The sequence below is a fragment of the Scomber japonicus genome, chromosome 5 (assembly GCF_027409825.1).
Source record: "Scomber japonicus isolate fScoJap1 chromosome 5, fScoJap1.pri, whole genome shotgun sequence".
In the NCBI taxonomy this organism is placed as follows: Eukaryota; Metazoa; Chordata; class Actinopteri; order Scombriformes; family Scombridae; genus Scomber; species Scomber japonicus.
The window spans coordinates 16,393,191-16,404,685 of record NC_070582.1 but is presented as its reverse complement, the minus strand read 5'-3'; the positions used below and the strand labels follow the sequence as shown (position 1 = coordinate 16,404,685).

At 40.1% G+C, this 11,495-nt stretch overlaps 3 protein-coding genes across 3 annotated transcripts; all 3 read right to left on the bottom strand.

Annotated features, from left to right (window-relative positions):
- Positions 1 to 4: 4 nt before the first annotated feature.
- Positions 5 to 2,899, bottom strand: LOC128359291 (cholesterol side-chain cleavage enzyme, mitochondrial). Its single transcript, XM_053319753.1, has 9 exons — positions 2,628 to 2,899; positions 2,298 to 2,453; positions 1,961 to 2,160; positions 1,643 to 1,846; positions 1,345 to 1,505; positions 1,011 to 1,177; positions 531 to 609; positions 227 to 418; positions 5 to 127 (listed from the first exon to the last, which is right to left on the bottom strand). The coding sequence occupies exons 1-9, from the start codon at positions 2,897 to 2,899 to the stop codon at positions 5 to 7; spliced, it is 1,554 nt and encodes a 517-aa protein (XP_053175728.1).
- A 332-nt stretch (positions 2,900 to 3,231) lies between these two features.
- On the bottom strand, positions 3,232 to 8,244 carry stoml1 (stomatin (EPB72)-like 1). The gene is made up of 7 exons (XM_053319759.1): positions 7,937 to 8,244; positions 6,741 to 6,847; positions 6,499 to 6,648; positions 4,241 to 4,444; positions 3,957 to 4,161; positions 3,666 to 3,866; positions 3,232 to 3,526 (listed from the first exon to the last, which is right to left on the bottom strand). Exons 1-7 carry the CDS (start codon positions 8,091 to 8,093, stop codon positions 3,330 to 3,332), a joined length of 1,221 nt encoding a protein of 406 aa, XP_053175734.1. The 5' UTR covers positions 8,094 to 8,244; the 3' UTR covers positions 3,232 to 3,329.
- Positions 8,245 to 9,122: 878 nt separating this feature from the next.
- On the bottom strand, positions 9,123 to 11,466 carry nr2e3 (nuclear receptor subfamily 2, group E, member 3). The gene is made up of 8 exons (XM_053319894.1): positions 11,397 to 11,466; positions 10,946 to 11,096; positions 10,717 to 10,820; positions 10,341 to 10,604; positions 9,926 to 10,113; positions 9,599 to 9,839; positions 9,411 to 9,516; positions 9,123 to 9,255 (listed from the first exon to the last, which is right to left on the bottom strand). Exons 1-8 carry the CDS (start codon positions 11,464 to 11,466, stop codon positions 9,123 to 9,125), a joined length of 1,257 nt encoding a protein of 418 aa, XP_053175869.1.
- Positions 11,467 to 11,495: the final 29 nt, after the last annotated feature.

The window sequence follows — 11,495 nt, the reverse complement described above, 5'->3', positions numbered from 1 at the left end:
TGTGTTACCGACTATTGTGTAAGGACTTCAAAGTCAACATTATGGGCTTATCTGGTAAGAGAATAAGCTCAAAGGTACTCTGCACTTCCACATGACGCTGTTTCTCCACTCTGAAGTTCTCAAGCATCTGCAGAGACAAAAGATAATGCACACAGTTAATATGCTGTGCAAATATGTCAGAAAACGTCAGAAAAACTCCTCCTCCTTGATTCTCAGTATATCTTACATGGATAAGGAAGATTTGCATCTCTGTCTCAGCTATTCTGCGTCCTAAACACTGACGTGGGCCAAATCCAAAGCCCAGGCTCCTGAAGTAGTGGGTCTCTGTCCTCAGCCAGCGGGAGGGCAGATATTGCTCCGGGCGGAAAAACACCTTGGGATCTCTTCCCATTGCGTACAATCCCAACTGGACCAGAGTCTAAACACAAAAAAAGATGACAATCACTTGCTCAGTTTGTAAAAAATGTTTTTTATCTCAAATACCAAAACATGTTTAGATGATTTATATTGTATTTTTAACTGCCTCTTACCCCAGCTGGAATGTGGTAGTTTTGAATAATGATATCTTCTGCTGTGTATCTTTGCAAGCTCACTGCAACTGGATGTAACCTGAGGGGTGAAAATGAAAATGATATATTAAAGGAGACATATTAATTTTGTTCCAGTGGATGGCACATTTAGAAAAATTGCAAACGCTTGTTTTCAACACAGCTATGGGTTATTATAACAAGTATTGTTACACATTTGAAAAAGGCAAAGTGTTGAATTCTATGTTAAACAAATACGGAATTTGGGAATAACTGATTAGTATGACTCTGATTATGTTATCAAAGTGGGTAGCCTGTCTTATTTCAGATTAATTCTCACTTTGAGCAAACACAAGATACATTTTGAACTGTTGGAGGGTTCAAATAGATTAGTAAGAACCCAGGAGTCTGAAGATATATGTATAACCTACTCCCCACCATCTCTGCAGTGTCATTAATGTTAACATTAACCATTTTTTTCACCTCAGGGTTTCCTTCAGAGCCCCCTTGACTAAGGGAATCCGCTTCAGCATCGCCATCATGTCTCCCTGGCTTTCAGCTCGGGCAGCAGCAACCTCCGCCCTCAGCTCCTCCTGGAGGTTGGGGTGTCTGGCCAGTTCATACAATGTCCACAGCAAAGTTATAGAAGTCTGAAACACAGACAGAATAGATTACAACAGAAATCATATTAAAGTCCCTTTGTTTGTTGAGTCCTTTAACACAGTTGCAGTCTTTAAAAAAGCTTGCAGCAAGTCATATTCTGGAAAGAAATCTCTGCATTATATGTTACATGTGTTCTGACTGTTCTGTTTTTTACCGTATCAACTCCTCCAGCCATTAGTTCAGTGACACTGGCCTTGATGTCTTCAATGGACAGCTTGTCCAGCATGAGCAGGCTGGCCAGGACTCCTGGGTATTTCTTTTGATTGTCATTCTCCTGACGTAACTGCCTGTAGATGTTCTGGATGCAGCGGTCCGCTGAAGAACCAAATTAAACAAGATACTGAAGTATTAACAATGGTAGAAGCCAGTGTTGTTCTGTTCTGAATGATGCATCTTACGAACACTGTGATGTCTTGGTTTGACAGCTAATGAACATGATTTGATTTTACTACCTTGGCTGAAGATGCCATCCCAGGCCTCAACATGGTCCCGCCACACTTTTGCTCCAATCCGCCTGAGTAGCCCAGGAGGTATGTACAGCATGGGTGAGGTAGTCTTGAACATGAGGGTGATACAGTCAATGAAATGTTGAGCTTCAGGATCAATGTAGTCCAGCATCAAACCCAGACGCTCACCGTACAGCACTGAGCTCACCGCTGTGTAAGATGGGAAAAATGAGACACAGAAAAGTAACATGAAGAAAACGAAATACACTGGCCTGCGGTGAGTGAAATAAATCTAATATCAAGAAAGATAAAAGTTACTCTTACATTCTAGTGCATATTTAAAGAGTTCTTGAGAGAGGTCTGTGGTCCATTTGTTGTGGCCATTTCGGTTTATCTTCTTGTGTATTCTGGCCACAAAATCATTGCCCACTTCATCCAGCAAAGGCACAAAGTTTTCCAGCACCTTCGGAGAGATCACCTCCTTGTTGAGAATTACCCGATTTGATCTCCAGTCTTCTCCACTTCTGTTGAAAGAATCAATGTAAACTTAGAATAGCTCTAGCTAAAAATACTGGATTAAAACCCAGAGTTTTAATAGGTACCAAGGTAAGCATTAAAGTACAAATTAAGTGATGCACTTAGAAGATGAGACAGCACATACTTTAGTAAAACTCCATATTTGCGATTCCTGTAGTCTCTGTATGATGTCCACGCTTCAACTTTCAGCCTTTTAGGATAATGTCCCTCTGCTTTGAACAGGATGGCAGCATCCTCAGGGTTGATAATATTTACACTGTCATAGTAACCTATTTTTTCTCTGACAAATGGAAATTGAAAGAAATAGAAGGGCATACAATTCCATATCAGCTGCATGTTTTTATTTGTACAAGAAAATAGTATCAAACAACTTACATCAAATGTTTTGTCTACTTAAGATAGAATGATAAAATAACACGCATAAGATTAATGCACGCTGCCTTGCCTCCTGTACCTGTAAATGGGTCCAAATGTGTTGAAGTTCTGCAACATGATACGGTGAAGATTTCTGAAGCCATCCAGTTTCCAGAAATTGTACAAGTTGGCTGCTCCATTCTTCCACAGCCCAGGAATCTCACTGAAAGGCCTGACAATGCTGCTGCTTTCCGGGTACACCTGTCTGACCACCGGCATACTGCTGTTGCAGCGAACTCCTGATGTTGTCAGCACCTCTGTCCAGGAGAGGGGCAACATCACAGGGCTACGCCACACACTCCACCTGGCCATCCTGGCAGCCAAAATGCTCGCTCTGCTCTCTACCTTAGGCAGCAACTACTCAGATTCTCCCAGGGACATGTGGTGCAATAGGAGGCTGGTCTAAATAGTTAGCCCCCCTTGCTGTGCTCCTCAAGGCTCTTCCATTGAACTTAATGGCCTGATAGAATACACAAACACACAGTACGTCTGTGTATGGCTCTGCTTAACTGTGTTACTAACTGACTATTTTATTTGGTATGATAGCATCTTGCAAGATCCTAAGGAAAAAGGAGGTTGGACACCATTAAGTCTATGTCCGCATTTGCTTTGATTTGTGAAGAAAGACAAAGTCATAAGAGAAGATGACAAATTTATGACAAATGCAATCGATACATACATGAAAAACGTGTGCTTTACAGTTAAAAAATAAGGATCCAATAAATAAGCTATACAAATATTACTATTTCCTAAGCAGCTTTATAAGTTCCTCCAGCTTCATGGCCGTCTTAATGTCTCCTTGGATTTTAAGTCTGCCACTAGTGTAAGCATCAAAGGGTTGTAGCTCGCCCTGGAACATGGCCAGAAGGTCTCTGTCACTCATACTCAGTGTTACATCTGCTTCTTGGCACAAGGACCCTGCTCCAGCAGCACCGCTTCCTACAGAAAACACACAGATAATGGAAACAATGGGTTTATTTCTATTTATGTCAGGGTTAGGGTCATTTTAGCATCATTCAACAGATTAAGGTCATATCCTCTGTTAAAAACATATTTTCAACAATGTATGAACCATCACCTTTGCTCAAATCCACATAGTAACTGCGATTTTGTCCATCTTCTGAGTGGATGTTAAACTGGAAGTTGGCCCTGACCTGGTTCACCAAAGTTTCAGAGAGGAGAAGCTTGACCCCACCAATCAGCTCTTCAACAGAACCTGGTGTGACCACAACAGCCTGAGGGACACTGCTAAACTCATCTGCAAAAATTACACTATCCTCTGTGGAGAAAAAGGGAAAGCTGTATTACACAAGTTTATCGTTACTTTAAAGGGCATTGCACAAAAGTCGCTTTGAGTGTGTGGTCATACCTTTTTGTGAACTGCTACTGTGGCCCAGAAAGTGCATGGCCAGCTGTTGAATGGGCCCAGTCAGGCCCTCTAGTCCAGGTACAGCTGGAGGCATGATGAGCGAACCAGAAGGGCCTTCCTCTGGGGCTTGCAGTAAAGAGCCTAGGGTCAGCTCTACCCTGTCTACCTCCAGACCCCAAGGACGAGTCATCTCATTAATGTCCATCTGTTGAGAGAAATATAGAACGTAAGTTGAAAGTGACACAGTAAAAAGGCAGTAGAGGGTAACCGCAACGTAGTCTTACTCCGAGATAGTCTCCCAGTTTCAGTCTCTCAGTTTGGATCTCTCTGACAGTCTTCTTCGCCAGGCTGTGAGTCAAAGCATTTTGTGCCGTCATTCTGGTCGAGGCGTTCAGGTCCTGGACTGATACCACTGACATGACGGGGTTCCAGATCCTGAACTGGATGTCTGCTCCCACCAACAATACACCTCCATCCCGAGTAGTCACCTACAGGAGCATGATAAAATTTCATATTTTACTTCAAATTTGTCATATATTTAAAGTGCCCGGAGACATCCCCTCCTCATTTTTAAAGCTGTTATTGACTAAGCAATATTTCACGGTGTGTTGTCCGAATATACTGTTGATAAATTCTGATTAGACCATAGAGTCTTGAAACCATTAAGAAACAAGACACATGAGCTTGACTTCTTGGCTCTGTTTTAAATGCAGTGAAACATGGAGACGAGGCTTGTTTATTAAAGAGGAAGGCTTTTTAAGGTATTTTGATATCCAAACAGCTGAACATGTAGAATTTTGCCATCAACCAGGCAAGTATCAGATTATTCTCTCCAGCTTCACATCGATCAACAGTGCACCAAGGCTGCCACCTGTAGGACAAAGACTGCAAGTACAATATCTGAATGTTATAGGTTCTGTATGTGGAATTGTGAAGCAATTTACATTTATTTATTGTTTTGTTTTTTTATTGCCAACGAGTGAACGGGTTGTAACAGAACTTCCAGAAACAGAAGACCTTCCTTGACTTACTTGGTTATCTGTAACAGCCTATGGACTGATTTCTATGTGAAAGACCTGGGCTGGATTTTCCGTGAAAATCCAAAGGATGTGACATTTTAGCATGTTTCAGAGTGCCTTGCATCTCTCCCGCTAACATCAACAAACTGGCATAATGACACAACAAAAACGGTGCTATCCAAGTACAAACACCCTGCAGATAGAAGCTCTCCAGCTAACTGAGATGGCTAGCTGCCTTCATCAACCACAACACATTTTACAACAATTTCACCTTTGCAATCACAAGGCACACACTGTCAAGCCCACACACCTAAAACATTATTTCTTCAACAAAGGAGCAGAAAACAAGCTCCACAGTGACAGCAGAACATAGCTTACCACTTGTGTTTTTTTGTTTTTCTAAGAATGTCGCTGTTTGCTTGTTGACTCAGGTTTGGGTGGTTGACTAACCCGTATTTTTGTGAGTTGGGTGTTGCAGATTGGCTCTCACCAGCCAGTGCCCACAACACAGTAGGATCCTCTGTTAAGTGTTTGTGTGTGAGTGAGCATGCACACGTACATACAGCTGAAACACGGTGCAAAACACAACATTAGAAATCTTTTACATCATTATGAGAAGTTTAAGCAAGGAAAAACTCATCAATTGCATAGTCTCGTGCTGCCGGCACATACAACCCCACCAGTGAACATGTGCAGAAGGATGTTGACTTCAGCTCACTTAACAGCCACCAGTGTGACAAATGAGAAGGAATTTCTGATTCTTATAAGTGGAGCCTTTAGTGACACAAGACAATGTGCTTGTAATGAAGATGAAAATACATTAGATGATAAAGTGCGTAGCGTCCAACTTTAAATGCAAACAAAGACAAATGGATCAAAATGTGAATAATATCTTTAATAATAAACTATCCTAAAACAATCCTGTATATAATCCTGAAATAAACATTTGATTATGACTAATCAAATGCCTGTAGTGACATGTATTTCATTATTAATATCTAATCATTTAAATACAATTTCCTACACCACTGTGTTTTCATAACTTTGTCAATGTTGTTGCCTACATAAGCTGTCTGTAGGTCCTACCAAAACCCATTATCAATTTGTATTTGTATGAACTGCACACTGCTTATGCACACTGTATAAATGAGTTACATTGCCAATCATCTATGTGCAGGTTACCTCATGAATTAAATTAAAAGATCCATATTTACTAGTTAAATCAGTAAACCCACTGCTCCAGCAAACATCTATGAAGGAAATTGAATCAATTTTCCGCAAATACTCGAGAAGCTTGTTCTTTTACAAGAAAATCCCCAGTCCACAAGAAGAAATGACAAGGAAGAAAATCTTCAATCAAAAATGTTTTTTTCAGTAAACTTGTTTAGTGGTCAAGAATATTGCTTGATTTTTTAATTTAAAAACCTTGTAGGATATTACTCCTGACCAGAGCTGTGCCCTGAGTCTTAAGTGTTTAAAGACTTCACAGCAGCTGACTATAAATGGTATTTATGGTCGTTTACCTGGCATGGAGGGATGTTGAAAGCACGGGTGCGCAGGTCTACTCTTTGCCACTTGTCAATGAGGGGCAGGACGAGGACAATACCAGGACCCTTTGGGGGACAAATTCGACCCAGGCGAAACACAACTATCCTCTCATAGTTAGGCACAGTCTACGGACAAGATTAGAATTGGTTATGATTATTCTCAAAAACAGAGTGGACATGTCATAAGAATGAGTGAAGAGGAGAAGATGTTGGCTTACTTTTAGCACAAACCATCCTGTTACAGGAAAGGTTATGAAGGTGACAATGTAGACAAGGAGGATGACAATCAGATTGCAAATCCAGGACAGCCAGCCTTGGGTGGTGTCTTAAAGAAAAGGAAAAAGAAAACAAATATTAATGGGGAACTTTAGCAATTATACACAACAAAATCAGTTACTCATCACAAGGAGTGTTACTCAGCCTATGAAGAGAGTTGTATAATATATTTTCTTTTCTTTTCTTCTTTTCTCTTTTTTTACAGAAAGTTACTTCAGGGTGGTGGTGTTTGTATAAGTCTACCATACAGGCATGGTCACACAAAACATAATGGTCTGGACTAGACTATAGGAATTATTTGGGTCCATTGTTTTTGGAGCTCTATATTAAATACACAAGACATTCTACAAAATAAATGTTCTCTTTTTAATTTGTTTCATGCAACTCTCCATACAGGCTAAGTGCAACATTAGCCTGTATGGTAGGTTTAAGAATCTGTTTTACATATTTCAATGTATAACATATTGAAGTATGCTGTGTTTCACTTGGCTGCACAACTAATTTCCCCTTAACGATAAAGTATATGTTGAAAACAAACACCCTAGACCAAGGGTGTAAAACATATGACCCACAGGCCAAAACTGGCCCACCAATGGTTCTAATCCAGCAAAGTATGGTGTCAGGTTTCAGGAGCAAGTTAAACTGTGAGGAGCCCAGTCATATAAAATACTGCTTTAGAGTTTTTTCCACCCTGACCAGAATACAATTCACACAATGAATACTGCGGTCATATTTAACATCAATCAGCAGTTCCTGTGCAAAATAATCAGAGAAAAAAAAGGAAATATAATATTACATTGATTTTTCTCAAGATATCTCAGGCTGTTTAACTGTTTTGTAAATAGATGGTTTATGACAGTAAAGTGATATTATATTTTTTATACAGATCATTATGCAGTGGTTTAGTCGTCTGGTCAATTTGAGATCAATTTAAGCTGTATGTGAATTAAAATGAGTTTGACACTCCTGGATTAGATAGACGTAGCGTTGATCATGCCCAGTGAACAACAGCACTATTAATATCATAGTGGTGAACATTTGACAGTGTCATTTGAGCCTGTTTTTTAGCCTAGTAAAATTACCAATTACAATGACCCTTGAACTCATTATGTACCAACAAGCAAGCTAGGCTACCTACCACTGAAATCGTTTACAGACACATTGGGGATGTAGTCAAATGAAAGTCCTTTGTGGTAGCCGGACTGTGTGAAGCTGTCAGCGGACACAAATAACCCAGGAGTCCTCGGTGTGGTAGAGTCCCTCTGAGGAAGCAGCTGATACGATTTGTTAAACATGTTTCTAATTTAAAGCAACTTCACAACTTCAACACATCTCCACTGCAGTCATCGACCAAGGTCTGTGTGCCTATTGAAGTAAATACCGTCGTAGTAATTACTAAAACGCAAGCTCCGTCATCTCATTATTTTAGGTGGTTATAGCAATGCGCTTCTTCCGTGTTTACATGTTCTATCATTTCTTCTTCTTCTTCTTCTTCTTATGTTTTACTGGCGGACTACAAACCAACATTAAAGGTGCATGCCGCCACCTCGTGCATCAAGTTTGTAACAACATGACTTTACACAACAAACACAAACACATTTTTAAAAAAAACCGTTTATTATGGATATTAAACCTGTTCACCAAGGATGCCATCTAACTTGGAGTCCTGTATGGAAGGAAAACATTTCATCTAGTAGGCGCTTCAATACCCTATGTTTATTAGATCCAGATTTCCTGGATGTGTTAGGCCAATATTGTAATTTGAGAGTTTAGAAACATTACCCTGTTACTGCTTGTTTGATCCTGGTCGTCAAACTAATGGTGATACTGTTCCTAAATTGCCTCAAGCATATGTCAATTGTATTGTTACATATTGGCTGACACACACACTCTCTCTCTCTCTCTCTCACACACACACACACACACACAGTTATATTCAGTTTCTGTTGAAAAAATTGTGATTGATTAATCTGCCAAATTAGACAAATACACAACTTCCATGTTTATTTAGAACAAACAATTCAATTCAAAATACATATCTTAGTTTTCCTATAATCAAACATGCATTTCCTTGCATCTTAGTACCTATGTAAAACCATTGTGTGCTTTATAACATATTTGTAATATTTACCAAGCAAATGTTGTTATCTTCACAGAACAAAAGCTGTATGTTTATTGTAGGCCTATTACATGGCCATAGACCTTATAGTCTTTTTCACATTTTGACTTCTTAAATATACAATGAGAAAATGTGTTGCTTGAGGGCTGGTTTGTTGTGCTTTCCTGGCAGGGAAAGCTTCTGTCCAGTTTCCCTTTATGTTTGTTTAGTTTTTGAACATGTCACATAGTAGCTTCTCCATGGGTGTGCTGCCAATGGTCCTCTGAAAAAACAGCTGCTCTATTTTCTCAGAGCTCACAAAGTGTAGGGACGGCAGCAGAAGTAAGAGTCTCCCAAACCTTGATAGACAGGAACAAAAAAAGAGTAATCTTAACGTTCCTAAATTGCATTAACAAAAGGATGAGAATGATGAAAAAGATATGATAAATGTCAGAATGTTGTCATGTTTGATGATCTTTGTATTTGGTTGGAGAAGGAGTTGCAGTATTGTTACCTAGCACTTTGACTGGTATGCATTGAATGGATGTGATGACCCAGCAACACCTGTGACTGGTCTTGCAGATTCTCCACCTGCTCTGGGTCTTTAAGGTTGCGTGTCTCTGCAAGTCAAACAGCAGAAATTGTTTACACTTTCCAGTCATTCACCAATGAACACCTATTGCTGGAGAAATAACTCCTTACCTGGCTTGAACAGTATGATGGCCTTCAGGCAGGCAAACTCAGTAGGGTCAACAGCCAGAGCCTTGAAACGATTAAAGACTTCCTCCAGTATGCGCAGGTCAGCTGTTGGGAATCCGACTTTGGCTTGCTGTGTGGCAGAAAGATCTGGCAGAGACAGCAGAGGACAGCTGTCCATGGGCAGGGACCACTGGATGGCACAAAGGAGGAACATCTCACTCCAAGCCTCTTCAAGGAGGATCACCTGAGGACAGGAAAGTCTCATCAGCAGTCCATGTATGTGTAAATCGGTTTTGTAAATCTACAAAAACACACATCAATCAGTCTCACCTGGTCTCGAAATGGCAAGTGAGAAAAAACAGGCAAATTTTTTGCCCACTTGACTGACATGAAGAGGAGTCGTGCTGATGTCTCATATATACTCTCTGAACAGCTGGAGGTGAATGGGGACATGGAACAGTTTGATGGAGTCCGATCTCTGTCTGAATCATTGGTTGTCACATCAATATTCTCCTCCACTGTACATTGGAGAAAGACAAATTATCAGTTCAATGTTGTTAAGTTTAAAGGCTGACTTCAGAAAAGACAATTCCAAATTTCTGTGACCCAGAGGCAAACCCAATCATCCATCACCTAAGTAGGGAAAATCACATTATAAAAACCTTTTTCTAAATAATTTGTCCTAAGTCTGACTACATATTGTGCCCAAGTCCATCTTAATTTAGCACCGTTCATATTATCTCACCATCCTCTGGCTCCAGTTTTGCACAGGTCTCTGCTGTCAGCAGGCTGACCATAAAGCGATGGTTGTTACTCGGGTTGCTGCAGGACTGTATGGTGGTGGAAGTCATGACAGAGGAAGAGACTAGAGGTCTGCAGATGACTGATGAAATTGTGGCAGAGGGGGTGAGCTCCCGCGTGGTCGCCAGGTGTTCTTTTTTAGTGTCCACATTTATAGAGTCTAGATTGACATGTGCTGTGCTTCTAGGCTGTCGCTCATTCTGCACGGCTGCCAAAAAGAAAAGTTCACAATATGTCATCTTGGTATAGCTAACAATGTACAGGATTTGTGAACTAATATCTCTCTATACAGTGAAGTTATTGGGAGTTTGTTTTCTCACCATCTTTGTTCATGCCCGCCTGGAGACATTTCTTCAGTCGACAAGCTTGACACTGGTTACGATGAGCCTTGTCAACGGGGCACCTGCCATTTCCAGCTTGACACCTGTGAGAATGACACAAATAATTTTCAGAATTAAGACAAGCAGAATATTAAAAGGTATAGAATCGTATCCATATTATTAAAGTTATCCATTATCTCTTAACTGTTTTTGTCTGTCTCTTGCTCACCTGTAGATGAGTCTTCGCCTCACGCTGCGCTTGAAGAAGCCACTACAGCCATTACAGGCATAGATACCATAGTGTTTACCGCTGCTTGAATCAGAACACACTTTACAAAGCAGACCATGGCCAAGTGCTTTACCGGGAACCTCACTTTTTTCTGCAGAGGATAGAGAGCAGAAATGAATACTTAGCATTATTTTAAACTCTTTGAAGGAACAATTTAGATGATTTATTTATTTTTAATTCTGTCTATTATTGGATGGATTATATTACATTTATTTCTCTCTATGTATACACTGTGTGTCAGTCTTGAAAGGTATTGTATGAATAAATTCACAATATTAAGGACATCATTATTTTGACAACGGAATCTGCTGTATACAGCAAAATAATTAGTATGTTTCCTTTTTAATAATAATTTCAACCCATTTGCATAATACAGCAATTAATGGCTCACCTGCTTGTGTTGCATCTGTGAAATCCTTACAGTTGTCTGATGAAAACATTTTGGTCATGTGATCGTCCATTTTGATGTGTTCTAATATTTGAACAAATA